General features: G+C 45.4%; 1 protein-coding gene across 7 annotated transcripts in view; it reads right to left on the bottom strand.

Annotated features, from left to right (window-relative positions):
* Positions 1 to 22,742, bottom strand: part of LOC106896420 (A-kinase anchor protein 2) — a 277,094-nt gene continuing 254,352 nt past the window's right edge. For 6 of the 7 annotated variants that reach the window (XM_014956402.1, XM_014956401.1, XM_014956405.1 and 3 more), the window contains 3 exons: positions 14,769 to 14,947; positions 11,321 to 11,359; positions 1 to 3,884 (listed from right to left, as the gene is read on the bottom strand). In XM_014956402.1, coding sequence (XP_014811888.1) covers positions 3,792 to 3,884; positions 11,321 to 11,359; positions 14,769 to 14,947 — 311 coding nt within the window. In that variant the 3' untranslated portion in view covers positions 1 to 3,791. The remainder of the gene's footprint in view (positions 3,885 to 11,320; positions 11,360 to 14,768; positions 14,948 to 22,742) is intronic. The other variant, XM_014956403.1, reaches the window with a different exon arrangement.

Genomic DNA, 22,742 nt, shown 5'->3' with positions numbered 1-22,742 from the left:
TATAGAAACACAACACAGGTTTCTGTTTTAATGAGAAAATAATTATATACTTGCATTGTAGGCCTCACAGTCACTATAAAACAGAAGCAGGATAACATTTAAGTGGTTAACATACAGAAAGCCAGGTATTGTTGAAACTGGTTGATAAGTCATGACAAGGATGCCGCCTTTTGGTTGCCAAACATGTCAATGCTACTGTATTTTCCTTCAGATAATGTCAGTACGGAGCAAGATGAAGCCCAAACTGGCAGCTTTTAAAACGAATTGTTCAGAAAACCTGCACTGTAACCCCAAAGTGATTATAATCACAAATGCTAATGCTTAACTATTTCTCAATACACAGTTTCATTAAAACCAGTCTTTGCCACGGGAAAGGATCTGAGCGCTTCTTTTGTGGAGACAAAGTTAACTCTGCAATAGTGCTCTTTTGTTGCATTTGATAATAGTTATATATAGATAGATATGTATTACTGGCGTATACTTATAAACACCTAAGCTTGGTAGCATGCAAATGAAATAACAGAGGCAAGTAAACTGCACCGCACTCGTGTTACCACAGCACTGAGTGTGTGCTGCTGGCTACGAGCGTCCATAATTTCTGGAAGAGAAAAACTCTGCTGGATGGAAAGTTTGGCTGTCCTGCACTGACACACGCAAGTAACTCTTGTCGCAGGGGCTGTGAGCGAATGCTTCTAGCCCAGAGGACTCCCGCCTGGCCTCTCCTCGCCACCACATCCCCTTTCTAGGGGAACCATTTAATTTTCCCTCCCAAGGCCGAGGGCTGACTGTGGTGGTAGGGAAGGATGTGGCAAAGAGTGGAGAGATGTCTTGTGATCAATGCGCCCAGTGAGAGAGCAGGAGGGGAAAAAAAAAAAGAAAAAGCCTCCAGGTTAAATAAATAAAATAAAGATGCAGGTTCCTGGGAAGGCAGCCAAGTCCTGCCCTGGTTTCAGGGAGCAAATATTGGAGGAAACTCTGAAGAGCGATGTTTGGTGCAAGACCACCTCAATCGCAAGTAGAGGGGCCGTCTCCTCTGCTGAGGAAAAACCCCTTTTTCCTGCTTCCCCCAAGGCTGGGGGGGAGCCAGGACTCCTCTTGGTGCAGCTGCACAGAGCTCGGGGATGTGGCTAAGTGAGGCATGGTCTCAGCAGAGCGCGGCGCTGATTTTCCTACAGTCTTAACGGCCACGACCCGCCCGCAGACGCGAATCACAGCTCTCTGCCGACGGCCGCCTCCGAGCAACAGGTCCACTTCATTAGGTACCTCAAGTCCTTCATAGGCACGGGGCCACCCCGTGCACCTGGGTTTAGAGAGCATCCTTCAGATAAGCTCGCTGCCCTTTATCACAGTGAACACACTCAGTTCAGCAGGGTTTTCTTCTCTTCAACAGCACTTGGGGAGACAATTGACAGAACTGAGTTAACGAGTATATGTAATTGTATCATCTGCTACAATTCCCTGAAAATAAGCCTCAAAATGCTAGTGTCCACGGACAGAAATCACATGTTGGAGGAACTGAAGCGGGGCGGGGGGAGACGGGAGGGGTGGGAATCATTTGGTTGCAAGCTCTGTCTTTGTTTAAGAAAAGCACCAGAAGTATGTTCACAGTATCGGTACTCATTCTAAATGAGCTCACCGTTTCAGGATAAAACAGCACAGCAGGTCATGAAACCAAGGAAAGGCTTAAGGGAGGACCAGTATCCTGGCTGATGATTTTTTAAAAAGATGTCAAAATCATAATTGTTTCTTTATAAAAAAAGACAGATTTTTTTTTTATTTAATATAGAAAAAAGCTCGCTGTCTTTTTTTTTTTTTCTGTCATCTCCCAAACTTGTTGGTTTCTAATCCAGAAATTATGGTTCCCAGTTGTAAAATACTCCTATTGTATTGCTTGCGTGAAAAGAAAGAGTAAACCCGCAGCCTCTATACTACGTACAAATACAAAGCACAAGAATAAATACCACATTTCTTTTCCTAATTGTCAGCTTACAAAACTGGTCAATACTTTGCAATTGTGACTCATGCAAATACCATGTTGGGTCAAATTTTAATATCACAAATACTGCATTAACTCAGTGCCTTGTTTTTATATCCCCTTTGAGAAAAAAAAAAAAAAAAAAAAAAAAAAAAAAAAAAAAACAAAACGAAAACAAAACAACCAAAAGAAATTAGCACTCACCCCTACAGCTGGTAAACAGCTCTGGAGAAAATAATCAGCACACGCACTGGAATACCCTTTCTGGTATGCCAGCCCCACGCACACGCCTGCACTCACACCAGCACACACGCACACACACACGCACACACAGATCCACACTAATCCTTCACTGCTGATCCCAAGCCTAAGCAGTAACTAAAGGCTCTACGGTTTGCTTGTAGCACTGAAAACACTGGTTGAATGGTAAAAGTGATGTTTTCTTCCCTTGTCTTGCTCTCCCTTGCTCGCTCCTCGCAGCTCTTTATGCCCTTTAGCTTTTATGTTGCCTGGAAACGTGAAGCCTTCCACAAAGCACTCTACTTCAAAGGCTTTTTATGTTGTATAAATATAGTTGAAGACGTTAACTATCTTCCTTCTTTATTTCATACCTCTTTCTAGGCCAGAGTCTGGCTTAGTTCAATTATTGCGTCATTTAAAAATTAAATGTCCTTTATTTGTATCCCTTTCCCACTACCTTTCTACTTCAAATCATCCATCTTCATAGATTTTACACATATGCCACTCTTTTCCCTCCCCACCATCAAAAAATAGTTGTCATCCGCTAAATACAGATTTTCTATTTAGAAACTTTGTTACGTAAATATGCTCTGAGAACCTGGAGCTCAGGTGATATTGCAAGCGTATAGGATCCTAAAGCTAAGTTAATCCATTTGGCTTAGCTCTCATCCCCATCTATTCCACTCCTAAATTGTGATGGCTTGTGTTTGCAACACAAGGACTGTTTTACTGAGTCTACTGGATTGTACATTTGCAATAACTGCCTCCCTGTTGTTGTTTTTTTATCGGTGTTTTTTTGTTTTTTGTTTTTTTTTTTTTTTCCCATTTAAACAGATAAATTACTAGAAGGGGGAGCAGAACCCACTCCCCTAAAAAAAACCCACCCTAATCCCAAACCCCAACCCTGCAGGGCCCTCAAAGAAATAGCAACGAGAGGGCCACGTGGTGTTTTGTGGCTGGACAGAGCGTGCCGGGGTAACGCTGTCGGTCTCGGCGCGGCGTTGGGAGGCGAAGGACCCGCAGGAGCATCCGATGGGAGGGAGCTGCTGGGGAGGGGGGACACAGACAGACAGATGGTGGTCCCGGGGGCAAGGCAGAGTGGTCAACTTGGCTAGCAGGAAGCACCAGCCTGAGCCCCAGCTCTGCAGGCTTCTCCACGCTGACCTCCAACCATATACCTGCAGCCTCTCCACTGTGTGGGGACAACCGTCCCTGTCCCCCCTCAACGCCGCGATGGCTCCCACCCCCTGCACCCTCCCCCTCGCACCACTTCAGAGGAGGGGATGGAGAAAAGGAGAAGGGCGTATTTTCTAGGTGGGGTTTTCCTGTTGTTGTTTTAGGATTGCCAGGAGTCGGATCATTTTCTGTGTCTATGTGCATCACTGAGTTTGTTGTGTGTTTAATAAATATTGGACTAAAAATGCTGCTGCTGCTGCTTTCGTGGTGGTTTTTGTGTTTGATATTTTTTTTTTCCTTCCTTCCTTCCTTTCTCTCTTTCTTTTTTTTTTTTTTTTTTTTTTTTTTTTTTTTTTTGGTTTCGGCATGCCTCGTCACTGTTCTTCACGCTGCAAGGTGGTTATTCGTCCTCCTCCCGGTTGGCATAAATGCCGGCTTCCCAACGCAGCGCCAGAGCACTCTTTCTGCGGTTCACCCTGGTGGCCTCCAGGACCTGTGTGGGAGAGAAAAGGGAAGAACACGTCACTCAGCTGCCCCTGGACCTCACGCTGGGGAGCCCATGGAACCAGACACCAGACAGGGACCAGCTGGGCCAGTCCTTCCCATGGGGCTCCCAGTGCCACACCACGTGCAAACCAGGAGGACTCATGCGATGAAGCGCTTGCTGATGTGAGGGTGGAGATCTTGGGGGGAGGACGGCACACAAGAGCAAAGCCACACCATGGAAGAGGTGGTAGGAGCTGTCTGGCAGCATCCAGCTTACTCCAACGGAGCCCCAGCTACCCCATACCAGCCCAGCTTCTCATTGCCCCAACCCTGCCTGTGGACTCTGCCTGGGTCTTGGTCCTCTCTCCAGACGCACCTGCACACTTTCAGTACCAGGAGTCAGCAACCACCTGGTAGCTTCATCCAGAAGCTGCTTTGGAGCTGCAGGTGCAGCCTGGAAGGCGGTCTGCTGCTTATTTCAGCATGTCACCCCCACAGGCAGAACTAGGCAGCCTCCCCCACATCATCTTCTCCTGGTCCTTGGTTTGGTCTTAGGCCAACGGGAGAGCCTACTCACAGTGGTCAAAGTGAACTTGGAGTGAGAAATCACTCCATGCATGTGGGAGAGGAGATTCACACAAGGAGGACCACCACAGCCTGCAGAGTATGGTACAAGATGGGCCCTGATATATTTTCATATTTTTCACACACACATACACATATATGAAAACATACATGCTGCGTATGTATTATACATATGCACACACATGCACACACAGAAGCAATCAACTAAAAAAGCAAGAAACAGTTTTAATATGTGTTTTTGCAAAGTTAAAAAAACCAAACCAAAACAGACGAAACCAAAAGGTGTTACCGTGACACGCATCTCATGTACTCCTGGGCAAACAAGTGGTGTTCCTCAGGGGCTGGTACTGGGACCAGTGCTGTTTAACATCTTTGTCAGACACATGGACAGTGGGATTGAGTGTACCCTCAGCAGGTTTGCCAACGACACCCAGCTGTGTGGCACAGTTGACATGCTGGAGGGGAGGGATGCCATCCAGAGGGACCTGGCAGAGGCTTGAGAGGTGGGCCTGTGCCAGTCTCATGAAGTTCAACAAGGTCAAGCTGAATACCTGACCCTGGGTCAAGGCAATCCAAATCACAAATACAGGTTGGGTGGAAAATGGATTGAGAGCAGCCCTGTGGAGAAGGGCTTGGGGATACTGATGGAAGAAAAGCTGGACATGAGCTGGCAATGTGACTCACAGCCCAGAAAGCCAACTGCATCCTGGGCTGCATCAAAAGAAGCATGGCCAGCAGATTAAGGGAGGGGCTTCTGCCCATCTACTCCACTTTGGTGAGATCCCCTCTGGAGTACTGCATCCAGCTCTGGGATCCCCAACATAAGAAGGACATGGACCTGTTGGAATGAGCCCAGAGGAGGGCCACAAAGATGACTGGAGGGTTGAAGCATCTCTGCTATGGAGACACGCTGAGAGAGTTGGGGTTGTTCAGCCTGGAGAAGAGAAGGCTCCAGGGAGACCTTATAGCTGCCTTCCAGTACTTTAAGGGGAAAAGATGGGACTCTTTATCAGGGGGTGTACTGACAGGACAAGGGGTAATGGTTTAAAACTGAGAGAGGGGAGATTTAGACTAGGTCTTTGGAAGAAATTCTTTCCTGAGAGGGTGGTGAGACACTGGAACAGGTGGCCCAGAGAAGCTGTGGATGCCCCATCCCTGGAGGTGTTCAAGGCCAGGCTGGATGGGGCTTTGAGCAACCTGGTCTGATAGGAGGTGTCCCTGCCCATGGCAGGGGGGTTGGAAGTAATCTTGAAGATCCCTTCCAACCCAAACCATTCTATCATTCTCAATAATGCATGGCAGTGGGTGTTTTCCTTCTTCTTACAGAAGCACATGGCAATGTCATTTTCTGACCAACGCCGAGTAACAGCTCAATGCTCCAACTACAAAGCTGCCAACGTCCACTGCCCTCAATGTGTTTTAAATCAGCCCTCCCAGAAGAGTAAACTTTTGAAATATTGAAACAGTCAGAGTAAAAAAAATAAATATCCCAGCAAATACATGACTGTTCACTGAACCAATGTCTGCCATCCCTGGACCCTAATGCTTCCTGCAACTGCTCTGCGCACTCCTGGACTGACACAGAGTAGCTGGCCTTTCAAAAAAGCTATTTTACTCCCCCGTGTAGAAAGCCAGATGCAGTGAGGACTTACGTCTTGACTGGAATAAAAGTAATTAATTTAAGGCTAAAGAAACTCTTCTTTCAGCTTGTAACACGATGTGGTTGGAAAAGTCTGCAGGTACTATGGGCTCCTGTACAGGCAATATTGGGAAATAAGCTCTGAACTGTCAGCTGAAATTACTGGCCACAGGAAGGAGAACACACTTCTGTATTTACAATAAAACCCAGAATTCCATTTGGGAGCTGAAGGTAGGGTGTATTTTGGCCAGATTTATTATTTCTTTGCCCTCCTAGTTTCTTTTGATGATGACTATGAACAAGCCAAAGAACTAAAGGCAAAACCCAGCCAACAGAGACGATTTTGAGCTAAATCTCCATCTGCTTCCCGGCATTGGCCAGGGCTACAAAGCTGGTCCAGGTCCACTGGAGGGATTTTTTGCTGAAATGTTGCCCAAAATCATGGCTTCTCTGTTTGCAGAGCAACCACCAGAAAGGGGGAGCAGAGCTGAGCAGTTTCTGTTTTACCCAGTAGAGGGCAAATGTGCTCACAAACCATTCATCAAAAAATGAAATCGGTAAAAAAATCCCAAGACATTAGCCTGTAATCAGTGTACTGAAGATACTGCTGCTGCAGGGATGAGGACCTGCAGTTTAAACTACATGTTTGGGATTCTGAGTGCCCAAATCCAGGCAAGACAACCCAAACCAAGCAACCAAGAAGCAAAACTAGGACTGGGTATCAGGGCATCAGGGAACCATCTGATTATCTTCTCCAAATAAGAAAAGACAGTAGCTGCTCCAGGGTTAGCAAAAAAGGGGGAAAAAAATCCAGTAATCTTTTTTTTTTTTTTTTTTTTAATGTCAACAGACAAATACTGATAGACAGGAGACTATCAGGAAGACCAGTATGGGACAATGATTAAATAAAACACATAAAATTACTGTTTTCCCCAGGGGACATTGACATTTACATGAAAAAAAAAAGCAAATTAAGCATCATTTTCAAACCAAAACTGCCACTATAACAGAGCAGTGGTATATTTAAATGAGGTCTGCTGAATTTGTCCTGTAGATTTATGCTAGCTGGAAATAAAATGGATTTTACATGATTTACAAGTTTCCAGTCAGTTTCTTCCTTGCTGGAAATCACAATGTCGTGATGGTCTCTGGTGATGGCCCTCGAACTCAAAAGATTTCTGCTTTGGATCAGTCAGATAATCTTTGTCTTAAAAGACAGCAACAAGGTTTCTTCCGTTTATCCTCTGTCTGCAAATCTGCCCAGAAACTTGTCTACTTCTGTAAACGGTGCTGGTTGCTCCAAGGAAAACTGTTTCCAGAATTGTATCAGAGATACTGTGAGGGCATTGAATTTGTAGGAAAACAAGTATTGGTGCCTGGCTTAGTGCTGATAAACAATGCCCTCTAAACAGTAAAGCAGATACTAATAAGCTAAAGGTCCTTTACTCCAAAATTATTCCTCTAATCTAGTGAGAAGAGTGTTTGACCTAAACTAACCCTCATTTTTATGTCAGTTTTAGACCCGCTGGAGGAAACAATGGGGTAATTATAGCATGCAACTGGAATGACTGAGTGGAGAATTGGGACTCCTCAATGGAGCACTGAATTCACAACCCAGGAAGCTGCTTGCCTAAAATAGCAAACGATCTCCATTTTAAAATATTCTTGGCAGACATCAGGGCTGTCCATAGACCTGTCATGAGTCCAGTGCTCAGAGGCTCTCCACAGCAGGTGGAAGGAAGGAAAGTCTTTCGCTTTTGTTCTCGGCTGTCGTTGTTTTGGGGTTCTGTAACACGCCACATTTTGGCCATGTTACAAGATGCTACCTCAAGGCTTCCTAAGTGTCCCCCTCCGATGATGCCCACCATCAGCTCAGGGGGTGCACTGCAGTGAGCGACCCCAGCAGGGCTAGGCTTGGGTGGCCAGGGCGTCCTGAAGCAGCTGGGCTTGTAACTGCAGGCAAGAGGAGCACACCGAAAATCAGAAAAATCACGAAGCAGACAGCCCCATCAAGCTTAGGCTGAAGAACTGAGCCAGCTACATCCCAATGGTAAGGCCACCTCAGTGAAAAAAGCAATGTTATATAAAATGTTATGTTTGGGAGAGGTGATTTGACTGCTAGCTGCAATAGAAGAGGAAGAATCTGGAGAGCAGAAGTAGGTGTGAGGGAAAGACAAATGTACGAGGATACATAGGGCTGTAAAAAACACTCCTCACACTTCTTCACAAAAAAAAATGATGGATCTTCTGTTTGCAGGTCTGGGGTCTTGCTAAGTGTTGCAGAGGGCTCTTTCCTGACAGATTTAATTTATTTTTAAGGATTTAAAAATAAAGAAAAAAAAGGAGAAAAAGATTGAAATAGCTACTACTGTCAGGTGTAAGATTAATTTATCTATGCATCCTAGAGACTGAGACTAACCTGTCCTGAATTTCCCTCCGACAGATGGAAAAACATTTGCTCTCTTACTGGCAACAAGAGAATACAAAGCAAAATACACATACGCTTTTGTACAAAGCATTTTTATCCCCAAAACTGACTTCTATACTGCACAGGCTAATCTTTAGTGAACAGTAGCAGCAAAACCGATGTGGAAGCAACACGATTTTTCTGGAACTTAGTATTTAGTGATTCTTCCCATCTGGACCTGGAAGAACTAAAAAGCAACAAAACCAGACAATGCAAAGGTCTGGGTGTCTAAAATCTAGCAGGACCATGCAGGGAAGTCACTGCACGAGATGTCTCCAGGGAGCACACCCTGCACAAAGAGACAGAAGCACAAAGGCAGGGAACAGGCTGCTGGTTCCTGCAGACGTGAGCGTTCCTGCTCAGGAGTGATAAACTAAATGCTTTAACATAAAACTGGAACCGCTGAGGGCCAAGGAATTTCTCCAGTATAAAGGTATTTTCTTTACTGTAGCTACTTAATGCTATTCACTGAACACCCCAGACCTCTAGGGAGCACAGGGAGGAGACGGGTATCCAAGACAAAAAAGTGTTTACCTGAAACAAGACAGTCATGGTATTATACTGTTGCTGGTTTGTATTAAAACATAAACTGTGTGCTCTCTGCCATCAAATCCAGCATGTCGGCTTTCTGCTTTGTAACACAGAATTTTTCAGCAGTAGCCTTTAATGTGGCATAAATGTCACCTTACTGCTGTTATCTCCTACAGCATGATTGATACTAAGCAAACTCAGGATAACATCCCATAAATCTGAAGATACGTATAGTTGTAAGGACAAAAGCAGAAGATTTTGAGGATTAAAACAACCAATATAGGTGCCGGCACGCAGTTATCTCTTTGAAACAGGAGACGGATGTGCTTTTAAGACAGGCTGCAGGAATTTGGAGGTGATAAAACAACATCAACCTAACGAAGCAGGTGGTGGCTTGCTGCACATAGCTTGACTCCAGCAGTTTGTGTACCTTGCTGGGGGTTTGCTGCTTCTCAGAGCAGACCCTTCAGGCTGATTGCATGGAAGCCCCTGCTCCCAGCCGGCACAAACATGGCCAGGTCACCTCCATCGCAGCTCCTGATGATTAAAACTCAGCCACCTGCCTGCACTGGAGCAGATTATGGAGCTACAGCTCAGCTCCGGGGCCAGCAGAGAGTATGGGGGCATCACACCCCGAGCCTTGCTGCTCCTTCTGAAAGCTGCCCGGCTCCAGTTAAAGGTTCCCAGTGAGAACCAAATGGTTTCTTCAGCCCGAGACTAACACTGGCGATTAGCCAGGTGGCATACTTTCACCTGCATACAGTGTCCTACAGCCTTTTTCATCTCTACCCCCTTTCCCATCCATGTGCATTCATTTCCAGCTCATTACTCCTTGCATTATTATCATTTTACAAGGAGGACCCACGACCCTTCCCAGCAGAAGGCCAAGGGCCAGGGATGTAAAATCTACACCTGAGCTTCTGTCTCTCACACAACATCAAACGCTCTGATCACTACTTACTGTTCATAAATTGTAACTCAGATTATTGTGCAGATATTATGGAGGAGAAGAGGCCCAACCTGTGTTTAAAACCAGGTCTTGGAACTGTGTTTAAAACCAGGTCTCCACTGTTCTTATACTGATTAACTCCCTATGAATACTCTACACAAAGATCAATCACTGGCTTGTATCTGTCAGATAAAACCCACGCTAAATTATTTAATGAATAGGAAATGGCATAGACTTGATTTTGCTTTTCTCTCCAGGACAGAAAGTCTTCATACACTTGCCTTGAGGTAGCTGGTGGGTCAAATATGTTATGGACTAGGGAAATAGTGGAAGGTCCACATTTATAACACCAACTGATCTTGAATGAATGAATGTCAATCATTTCCCCAATGTGTTTGTGTTTCTTAGAGAAGTCCAGATTTACAATCATGTCTGCACAGAAAATTACAGGCAACTGAATTGTCCACATTATTGAGGACCTTGTTCCAACAAACATTGCAACGGTGTAGCTGGAATCAACTCCCTGCTCTTCAAATTGTTGCACTTTGTAGGGGTAGGGACTGTGCAAGTTGTTGCCTTGCTAGAATACCAGATGCCACGGTAAATACCCTTTCTTTAGCAGGTTGGGGTTTCTCCTACTGTTAGACAAATTTCTCCTACTATGAGACCAACACCGATGCTAAGTTGTGGGGCCTTGATCAGTCATCACATCACAAGACACAGGAACAAGGACAGGCTCACAAAATTCACCAGACTGAGGCCGTGCGCTTGGATCTGGCTCTCTACTTCCACAGATGGAAGTGTGGAAGGTGTGGATGTGGATGATGTGTGGATTCTTTACAGAATACTAGGGGTTGTGACAGTGCTAAATACACTGTAATCAGAGACAAAGGAAAGCCACAGCAGTTTCACTCGGCGTCTGAGGATGCCTGGATCCCAGGTTTAGCTTTGCCAGCTAAACCCTAGCAGGGATTAAGGAGAAGTTCTCATTTCACGCCTCAGGAATGCTCCAGTCCTGGGCAACAGCTCCCATCCCTTCAATTAGAACCCCTCCCGTGCCAGAAACTGTAACTAAAATCCAAGGGTTAGAAAAATCAGCCACACAAATATTTGTTGATGAGAGATAAGGAGGAATAACCCACACACACATTTGCATCCTGGTTTTGGTATGAAACAGCACTGGCACACAGCGTGAAAATGCAAACTGCAACGACATGCACTTGGAACCACCATGCAAGAGGAAGCAAAAATAAACAAGCAGTTGAAAAGTACCTCAGAAGTAACCTTGCTAGACAGTAATTTACAGGTGTACTGGCAGAAAGGGAAAAGACCAGCATTAGTACATTGAACAAGCATGTTATAACTAGCAAACAAGAACAAAACAAAGAAATTGCAAGAACTGGCACATCCCAGAGAAGGGGATTCCAAGCAAATTGGTGCCATAAAAAAAAAGAAAGAAGTAAGATTAGTCAGTTCAGTGGTTTTTTTTAATGACATTGCTTGGCCAGTCTCAGTCTTGTTTACCATCAGTGCTTGACCTGTTTTCTTGCTGCTGCTTTTTCTCTTTTTCTCGCCTGTTGAAACCTTTACTGTAACACATCCTTTTTGGAAGAAACCACCCCCCTCGCCCGAGCGGCAAGGTTCTTCCAAGAGCAGATGTGTTTGATTTGCCCTCTGTCTCTGAAAGGCAAAACCTGCAAGCCCTGGCCAGAGTAGCCACGTTGGAGCTGCTGAAGCCAGACACAAGACAGAAGGCAGTGATGTCTAAAGGAGAAGTGGGGCAGGTGTCCTACCGAAGCCACCCTCCTGCCTTTTTGGTGTGTCCCTTACGTAGGGAGAAACTGAAGCTCTGTGCATCGGTACTGTTGGTGTGCTCAGCATGTCAGGGGCAGCTTCCATGGATGTCAAACCTCTCCTCAGCTCCATCCAGGAGATGGTGGCTGCTGCCTTCTGCCCCTGCCGCAGCGCTGGCTCTGTTCAGCCTCGGGTACCACAGCACCCTGGCTGCTCCCACAACCCGAGGAAGTCTCTGGTTCCCCTCACTCACAAAGAGCAATGCTGACCCACGTTGGGCTCTCAGGACTTCATGCTCCAAGCGGGAGCTGCCCGTCTGGCTGTCAGTTATGCTCCTTCCCCCACTGTATTTAATAAATTTTTTAAAACAGACCAGTGATGCGCTCTTTCCTTTGTTTAGTTACAGAAATCCTTCTCCTGAGCACACAGTCAAATGTCCCATGCTGACGAATCAAAGCTATTTGTTGTTGAAATAATCATTACTTAGCCTGGCATGTAAAATACTAGCTCAAATAAACAGTGGTACAAGTTCAGCACTTCTCATTTGAATTATCTTTCCCCTGTCAATGGTGGGAGTTGTTTACAAAAGGAGAGCGGAAAAAGGCAGGGGGGAGAAACAAAACTCCCCTGCTGGTGCAAGGAAGCTCTCCCTGGGCTCTGCAGGAGAGCTGCCCGCTAACGGGATTTTGGGTAGGCAGCAGCAAGAATGTAAACCTTGTTTGGCTGTGTGCAAGGGGCTTAGAGAAGAGGAGAACGGCAAACGACAACAAACCACGACGCTGTGGGGGACTCCGGTGTGCGCTGGGTGTCCTGGTTTGAGGTCCTGCTCTGTGAATTCACTGCAGCCTTGGCAACTCCTCCCAGGAAAGGATCCATCCCACCAGTTTTCTGAGCGGCACCAGTGCCCCAGAAATACATCGATGGGTGGTGAGTGCCTGGGGCAGCTCTAGCAGCTGGAGACAGCCCAGCTGGCACACGAAGCACACCTCTGCCATCAGACACTGCCCAGAGCAGCTTCCAGCTGCAGAAGAGACTGAGCAATGGTGGCCAACCTGCTTTCTAGGGTGCACATTATGCAGGTCTGCAAGCACCTGAGGAGGCACACTCTGGTAACTGCATGGAGGGAGTTTAAGTCCAACGACATCCATCTCGCCTGTCTTCTGTGTGCTGGAACATGCACGACAAATAGCATGTGACCACCACAGCTGTTGGGAGAAGATTTCTGCCACAAGCCATTGCTTTGTGGGCTGGGCAAGTCACCTTCGCTCATCACGGGGGGGTGGAGGAAAAGCTCAGGGTGAGATCCAAGCTAAGTGTCACCACTTAGCACCTGCCATGCCAAGGTTTTGAGCCACTAGACTGATGGATACTTGGCTGCAGGACTCCTGAGGACCAGTTCTGGTTTGCATGGCAGGAGTTTTATGCCCCTCTGTCTTTTAAAGTTCCTCCTGGCTTCTGCAAATGGCGTGAGGGTGTGACAAGTCTCTGGCCTCTGAGAGGTAAAGAGATCCTCTGGGAAGGTGCCAGAAAAGAGAACCCACTGGGGGAGATGGAGCCACCCTGTTTCACTGGGTGTTCTGGGGAAGGAGAAACCAGAGAGTGACTCCTTCCCAAGATGCTGCTGCGGGGACTCCTGTGCATGAGCTGGCTTCCTATGTGGTAATAGGATCCTGACGGGTGATGAGATCTTGGTTTTCAACAGCTTCGGTAGAAGAAGGGTCCAGAAAGTTTCTGGTGTGTGCTGGAAACTAATCGGTTTCCATTCTGAGTTGGCTCTCCTACTATGTTTTAGTTAACCAGCAGAAATGCAGCAGTACCCCTCCACATTGTATTTCTTCTAATTTTAACTATCTTATGCTATTGTGCAATATTCACCAGTGATGATTAAAAGCTACCGGAATAGTGCAATATTCATGTTACAAACCTTCACTTAACTTCTATACACCTAATGAGACTCTATCTTTAATGAATATTACTAGAAAGCAGTTTGTGTGGAGCATGAGCTCCTTGGTGCTGGTGTCTTTGTTCTGACACTGCTGGGGAATGTCTGGAGGACTGCAGCTGCTTCTGCAAACACATAACAATGACTATGTCCATGTAAGAAGTTTTATACCTCACTTGTATCTCACTATCTTCTGCATCATTGCCCACAGAAATAATGAGTCTGAGTAGGAAACACCTCATGCTCTGTTGGGAAACAGGTTGTATAATGGATGCACCTGCCTTGTGATACTTCCAGCTATGAAATTCATAGCTCTTCTTATTAGCACCTCCAATAAATAACAACTTAATTGCATTAAACTCTACTACAGTAATGACTGAAATGCAGGCACCCATTTCACAAACTGAAATTCTGACTGATTTTCTGTTTGTGTGGAATAAAGACAACAAACCTAGTGGGAAACAGCATGCTGCCCCCTGAAGGACACAAGTTAATTTCTGTGACATTGCCAATCCAGTTCTGCAAGGGATGGTTTCTAGGGAAGTTATCCATTTACACTGAAACCTGAGCACGCTGGGATGGGACCTGGGGAGTCTATAAACACAGGCATGAATGCATGCTTGATCCACCAAGTTCAAAGAGCCACTAAAATAACCCACTGGAGGGTCTTGGTGATGTGTGAATTAAGAGAGGACATCAGTTGCAGGGCAGCTATCCACTGCCCTTATTATTAATTAACCTAATAAATTAAAAAGAATCTTCATTTGGCTTTGATATCTGTAGTGATGCTCTCTCTTCCTCTCCATTGGCCCTCAACCTTCACTTTCAAACATACTGGCCCTTACAACGTTAAAATCCTCATACACTTGCAAAGCAATCTGAGCAGATTCTTGGGAAATAAATAATTTTGTTGTCTGAATGTTGGTTCTCATGAGTCATGGTTTCTATTGCAGAGCAAAAAGTGAAAAGGGCAAGTGCACTTACACTGCTGTCGTCCATCCTTTCTCGTCTCTTAGTTTTGTGTGTTTCATAATCCTCCATGAGGGTCTGCATCAGGTTCTTGGGTCGCTGGGCTCCTGCAGGCTCCTCAGACGCTGGGTCAGACTGTGAGACGTGTCCTTCTGTGGTGGGGGATGGAGGAGGCTTGATCTTCTCTATCTTTCCTGCAATCACATGAAAAAATGACCCTTTCTAAGCTGAAGGACTCACAAGTTGTTTCCAAAAGATGACAGCAGAAGAAGCATTTTCGGTGGGGTTTAAATGAAGAAACAGTTTAGAATGAAGTTTATGACACAATCTGGTAAATCAGGACGTTCATGGGCTTTTAAAACACGCTGTCTCTTCCTGAAATGCACCACAACAAGACACTACAAAATGTTTTTACAAAACCTAGACAAATTGCCAAATGATACAATGCAAATTTAACCTATCACTATTATTTACAGTAGTATCTGGCTGAATTATGCCCACTCCCTCCTATGCGACACATCTCAGTGATCTGGAAATGTTTGTAAGATTCTGGAATAACACAAGATGCTTTTTTTTCTGGCTCAGCCAACACAATGCATAAGATATCACCACGGTAAGCCAAGGACCACATGCCCATGGTCCAAAGAAGGCATCTGGTTAAGCGGTGCTGGTTTTTTTCTCTTCTTCCAGCACTTTTTATCTGCTTTGGAAGTGCAAAAGGCTTTGAGTTGCTCCCTGGTGCTTCTCTTCCCTGCAGCTGTGTCCTGTGAGCTGCAGAGGATGCTCCTGGAAGGAGATCTGTGGCAGAGCAGGATGGTGTCTCCGTCCCACACACCCTTTGTTGAAGACAGGGCCCTTCAGCCTCCCGGTGGGAGGAAAGTCAGAGCAAAGTCAGTTTGCTCTCTGACTGGGCCCATTTCACCCAGGGGAGCCTGTTTTAGGCAGATTAGGCCCAGCTGAAGAGCTGGGTAAAAGCCAGGGCAGAGCAAGGAGACCAGCAATGAGCTGTGGAAGAGCTCTGGGGATGGACGACCCATACCTCCCCAGGGAGGACAGCCCGTGCTTCTCATCACTAGGTGTTGATCTGGGGTGAGCTGCCCACCTGGCTCCAGTGGGAAGAATGAGGACAATGGTAGCAGGTTGTGGGTGTGAGACTAAGATGAGGGGGTCCTCAGCTATCACAGCAGAAAGCAACGCTGGACCAAAATCAGCTTCCTTTTTCCATGCCACATCAGCTCTTTGAAATAAGATGGTTCAATGGATGGGAAAGGAAAAAAGGAGGAAAAAAACTCACCACCAAACCCTTACAAATAAGTGAAGTAACCAGAAGGGTTGTGCAGGTTTTCATTAAACTTCCTGCTGCTGAGACAAACGAAAACAGGACAAGGGGTAATGGTTTTAAATCGGAAGAGGGAGATTTAGATTAGATACCAGAAAGAAATTCTTTCCTGTGAGGGTGGTGAGGCACTGGAACAGGTTGCCCAGAGAAGCTGTGGATGCCCCATCCCTGGAGGGGTTCAAGGCCAGGCTGGATGGGGCTTGGAGCAACCTGGTCTGATGGGAGGTGTCCCTGCCCAGGGCAGGGGGTTGGAACTCCATGATCTGTAAGGTCCCTTCCAACTCTAACCATTCTATGATTCTGAAACCTTAGCTGCTCCTCCAAAAAGCATGATGACAGTAGAGACAGCAGCCACTAGAGAGCACCCTTGAAACCTCCTGTAAGCATCAGCAGGATTTATTCTTGAAGGGAGAAGTGAAACCCAAGTCTTTTACAAGAAATCCCTTTCCTGGGCTTGTTTCATTTCTGATCAGTATGGAAAACCCCAGCCTTACTAGTTTCTCGTTACAGGCTTAGCTTAAGCTGGCCGCTGCAGGGATGAGGCTGGGAATTTGTCCCCACTAAATCACCCCACCAGAGACTGGAGGGGGAGCTTCTGTGGGCCCAGGTTCTCCTCTGGGTTGCATCAGGAGTTACACTGCCAAAGCAGGGGCTAACAACATGTCCTGAGTGGCACCCGTGTGTGACAGCTTGTACTGCTCAGCAGGACAGAATAAGAACAACTGTCGCCTTGCCCACTAGATCCAGTGGGTAAAAAGTCTGCTGAAAATAACAGGCCTGATCAAGGGTCAGATATCTTGCTGTATTACTTCATTCTTACAGTAAAAAGTAACTGTTTTGGACATACGGAAGTAATGCAGGAAGAAATCAAGTTTCTCTTTTTCTTTCCCCCAGGGATGCAGACACATCAAAGGATGCTCAGACCCACAGACAAGCCTCATGCCTGAAAAGAGCTCCTTCCACTCCATTTCCCCTGGAAAACAATGAAAATGGGATCTGCATTTTAGAAAGGGGCTATCTCCAAGCAGATCCATCCTCCCTGGATGGAAGGCCCATCATTTTCTGTATTGTAGTAGCAACACTACAGTAACATGCAACTGTTCTGTGCATTACTGTGCAGCATCACCATAAACAGTGTCACAGTTCCCTTTTCACAATTAGAGAAGCCAAGGTAATAAGGAGATCTGCCTACAGCAAAACAGTGGTTTGTCAGTTTGTATCCACAAGAAATTGCGCTTATACAACCATTTTCTCTGTGTGAGTGTTTGAATTGCACTAAAAACTGAGGAATTCACAGCAGCATCATTTCAACAACTTTTCACAGAGGAGTAAGTGTCTTTTTCAAGTTCCTAAAAATATTGTGAGAACAGGTAGGCAGGTGGAAGAGAGAGATCCTACCAGAGCCAACGGTGGCAGAAAGCAACCAGCACAACCATCAGTGAGGTTGTGGTGAGGTGATGGAGTGTCTGAGGCTTCAGGGCTCTCAGAGCAACTACAGAAAAACTCTTGTGAACCTGACACAGAGCTCCAGTCCAGCGCAGACCTATTCTGCCAGTTCAGCTCATGTTAGAAATGTTGGTGGGTTAATTTTCTCCTGGCAGATTTTCATCCAGATAAGGTACTGTTCTCAGGCAGAAGCGTCAGTCAGCATAAAAGCATCATGAGACATGATGATCAGTCACAAGCACTTTGTACTTCTGCAGTCCCATGGCCATCCCTGATGCACACAGACACTGCTGGTGGTCCTTGCCCAAATCCAAGCTGAGTAATAAAGGGAACTGTGCTGACTCAAATGTAAACTGGGTCACACCTGTAGGGTACCAGCAAAAACTGCAGCCTGATGGTCACACTGGCGAGTTAACAGTAGTTCCTAGCAGTGTCTTCCCCTCCAGGGAAAAGTAGTCCCCTGAGGTCACTGTTAGAGCTGGTTCAAGATATCAAGCAAGGGCTATAGCATCCCAAATCTTCACCTGCACATTTACATTTTTCTCCTCTTTCAAAGGGACTCCAAAAAATGTTCTGTGGCTTCAGTTTCAGTTATTTCTCCCTCCACTCTCTGGCTTCAGGGATCTAGTAGGAAGCTCCTGTAATTTGATTTCTTTTAATTTCCTGCCTCTTGTGCTATTTGGGCCAGGCAGGAGCTGCTCCTATGGACAATGCTCTTTCTAAGCCCTGGGGAGGGGAAGGGAAAGCTCAGGGAAGGGGCAGCTGCTGCTGTGTCCCCAGCTGGTGGCTGCAAGACATTGCCTGACACCTCTCTGCAGAATCAAAGCTGTGTAAGAGCTGGGGACTGATTAGCTTCCTCCTAACTCAAACCTCTGCACAGTCCTGGGGAGCCAGAGGGTTTGTGATGGTGACCTATCCACCCTGTGAAGCCTGACGGGTGTCCAAGAACTCGCTGCAAGCTGAGGAGGGATGCTCAGATGATCTGCTGCAGTATCAAGAAGAAAGAGTGACTGAGGTGAGGCCCTGGGACAAACACACAAACAAGCAAACATTAAAAAATGAACCGCTCAAAGATCCTCTTGCTTCATATGCATTGTCCACTAGAGAGGGAATAAGAGAGCAGATGACAAATGAGCTGGGTTAGCATGCTGCTAAGGCACTCCTGGAGGTGCTCAGGGGATGAGTGATGAGCACTCCAGATGAATCCTTGAAGAGAATGATGAACTTTGCTTTTTTCATGCCGGTGCTTATGAAGGGGTTAGGAAACAGTATCACTCATGTCTACTCTAGCCTCTCTCAAAATTCTCATTTTAAAAAGGGGTCCATGCATATATATTACACCTGATCCTTATTCTTTGTATGTATATAGGGCATAAAAAATTTTCTGATGGCCACAAATACCAAAAATATCTTGCCCCAAAGTTTCTACTTCTCCCCTCACTAGTCAAAAAGTATCTGTAGGCTGCAGCTGAACCTGAAACATTTCCTTAGTGTAGATATTTACTAGCAAAAAATTAAAGTGGAAAACGATTTTCAGGCTGAAGTGCCTTCTCTGACAGACACGTTCCATAGCTGTCACTCAGAAAAAAAGCAAGGAGAAGTAAGAAGAAGACAGCACACACACATCCCTCACTATTTGGAAGGAACAGTTACCTGGAATATAAAGGTACCTGATCACTTGCATCTCTGATCTGCAACTCTCCCTCTGGGCTCTTGCTATCCACTGAAATTCTCTCATCTAGGTCATCAACTGAGGACAAGAGAAGATAACTGCTTGGTGGGCAGCTCTCCAAGATGCGCATGCAGATGGGTCTGAGGGCCTGCAGATGAGTGCAGACAGTACAACGTGCCTTCTGCTTCACCTGACAATGCTATGGTGACAAACACCAAAAATGCAGATGTGGCAGCTTCAGGAAAGCGTATCCCAGGTATGACTTCTTGTGTTAGGGATTTCCCCAAGCCTTATCCTGAGACAGCATATATTCACGAAAGGTTTCTCTCCAACGGAAAAGCTTTCACCCAACCAAGACCCCTTATGTAATGATTTCCACACTTCCTTTGATGACCAGGATTACTTAAGCCGTGCACTACAGGAAGTTAGACATGATTTTTTCACAGTCTAAGTACTCCAAATAAAAGGAACATTGGAATTATACCACCCAACATGCGCTGGATCCTCTTGTGTCACACACTCATAGAATCATAGAATGCTTAGAGTTGGAAGGGACCTTAAAAATTCCAACTCCCCTACCATGGGCAGGGACACCTCCCACCAGACCAGGATGCTCAAAGTCCCATCCAACCTGGCCTTGAACACCTCCAGGGATGGGGCATCCACAGCTTCTCTGGGCAACCTGTTCCAGTGTCTCACCATCCTCACAGGAAAGAATTTCTTCATGCTACCTCATCTCAATCTCCCCTCTTTCAGTTTAAAACCATTACCCTTTGTCCTTTCACTTCTCTTCCTGATCAAGTGTCTCTCCCCATCTCTCCTGTAGGCCCTCTTCAGGTATTGGAAGGGGCTATAAAGTCTCTCTGGAGCCTTCTCCAGGCTGAACAACCCCAACTCTCTCAGTCTCTCCCCACAGGAGAGGTGCTCCAACCCTCCAGTCATCTTTGTGTCCCTCCTCTAGACTCACTTTAACAGGTCCATGTCCTTCTTATGTTGGGGGCCTCAGAGCTGGACACAGAACTCCAGGTGAGGTCTCACGAGAGCAGAGTAAAGGGGCAGAATCATTCTGTTCAAATAAACCATCAAACAGCACCAGCTGCTCTGCCCAGGAGGGATGGTGTACCACCTGCACATCGCAGGACAAAACCACTGCCTCACTGTGCAGCTGTTCAACACCTTGCCAAGCGTAGCAGATACTGCAGCAAAACAGCACAGGAAACATTCAAATTTAAATACAGCTCCACAGATATTTTGAGATCCACAATGACTCTCCATTTAGCCATGCTCAAGCATTTTTTTTGTCTTTCTTTGGTTTCCTCATGCAGGAAACCAAACATATTTGGAAAGGAGTTCACATAGGTTCTTCCCTTCACCTTTCCTCAAGAAGGTCTTCTTGAGGAAACATAGCCATTGTTTCACTGAAATTACTCTGTGTCTCACTCCAGTCATCTGAGATGGGTTGAAAGGCTGCTTTGAAGCATCCCAAACAGCTTTAAAGGACACATGTTAGCACTATAGAAGTTTATTACTAGGAACCACGTTGGCTTGTGTTGGGTGGCTGGCAGACACCAAGTTCAGTGTTACTATCAGTTGTATGAGAGTTGTGTGTCAGGAGGGGGAAAACAGCCTGTTTGCCATCTAAAGTAATTAGCAGTTATTTCACACATACACCCACATGAATTGTGTTAATCTTCCACACTTCTGTCAAAATAGCAGTTCAGTTCACTGCAGTCCTTCTTCCTGTTTCTGTTATCTGCATCACAACAGTTCAAAGCTGTGAAGTGGGGCAGGAGTAACAAACCACCAGCCACCACCAGGAACCCTAGTAAAGCCACTCTGCCCAGTCCACACCAAAAAGTCACCTGACAGGTAGGCCACTGCTTATGAAGTTAATTACAAGACCTCCACAAAAGAGTTCTGGTGAGTTTACACCTCCCCACTTAAGGATTAGCAACAGATTTTTTCAAATTTAGACTTGATCCTCAAATCCCTTTCCGTTCAGGTATCCTGACATTAAAAGAAAAATGCCGATTCCTTCCTTGGGAAAGGCAATTTTGTGACAGAAATATCTCTGTTTCTTCTTCTTCTTCCTACTACTATTATTATTTTCCTATGTGAGACTAGATATTCAGATTACAGTATCAGCCATGTTCTATGGCATATTCCTTACTGTGCCCATCACAAGTAGATTTTCTTTTCTGCTCTCTAAGTGGCCGCAATGAAGCTTTACAGCCAGATTTTGTTGCCTCTGCTGAATCACCTTCTGCCTCTATTTTCGTAAATACTGATAAGATGCTGTAAATATGAAAATAAAATGAAAGTTGCTGCAATCTTCCAAGGGACTGCATAGCATCCCTTCTTCCTGTTTTTAAAGATGCCTGTAAACTTTAACTGCAACACAGCTGGCCTAAAGGGACAGCAAGGATGAGACGAGCTGAGGGTCCACATCCTGCAACACCAAGGGTGCTGAGCCAACTTCTGCCAGCTGAGAGCTCTGCTGAGCACATCCGCTGTTTAGAAAGCACCGAGAGTGGAAGATTTAAGAATGACTTTTGCAATGCTCTTTGTGGTTTTTTTGATCAATGACATCCTCACGTATTGCCACATACTCATCTTTTCCTAGAAATTAATTCTTTGCCTTGTCACCAGCTGCAAATTGCAGTAGCTTGAGTCATTGGCTAATAGATCCCAATTTTCTTTCTTGAACATATGGCAGTTGGACACTTAAAGGAAACTGTCTGGAATGATTCATTTTAAATACAAGTTTATCATTCTCACTAGAATGTAATTTGCAATGAACATTTTAACATCAGACACAAAGTAAATGCCTTGTTGTGTAGAGAAATAGGAATGAGAAGTAAACTGTTTTCCCAGATGCTCCCTTAATATAAGCATTAGTGTCAGCAGCCATTCCAACATCACTCGTGAGTAAAAAGCAATCATTACCAGCCTCATTTTGAGCACTTGAAGCTACAGATGATGCTAGTTTTGAAAGTGGTCACGACCAGTACTCCTAGCTCAGGTCTACGGTGCCCTGTCCTCACTTGTTGTCATTGCTCAAACACCTCAGTTTATGGAGACTCCTTATCAAAAATGCTGTTCTATAGGAGTAATGACAATAGCACTTCAAAGAAATTGTCAACATCTGCTACATTTTTTGGCAAGAAACACAATTAAAATAATCTTTGCTGAAGAAACGAAAACAAGTATTAGCTATTTATATGCTGCATAACACTCCAACTTCACAATCAGACTGGGGTAATGGACTAAATCCAGACCTTATTCAAGTTTTCCATGACTTTCAAAAAGAAAAGGATCACTCTACACAATTTTTGGAAGCATTACTGGCTCAGATTTACACCAGTATAAATTCAAGTACTCTGGGTAAAATTAATACTTCTTCACAATGATTGCTGTTAATAAAAACTTCTAAGTACTTGCAAAGCATATCTGTGCTCATAAAAATCACTACACAGAAACAAGCCTGGCATGTGTTTCTATTTATGTTTTTTTTAGATTTCTTTTTTTAAGT

This window comes from Calidris pugnax, unplaced genomic scaffold, assembly GCF_001431845.1.
Source record: "Calidris pugnax isolate Ruff unplaced genomic scaffold, ASM143184v1 scaffold262, whole genome shotgun sequence".
Classification (NCBI taxonomy): domain Eukaryota; kingdom Metazoa; phylum Chordata; class Aves; order Charadriiformes; family Scolopacidae; genus Calidris; species Calidris pugnax.
This window is presented reverse-complemented; position numbering and strand designations above follow the sequence as displayed.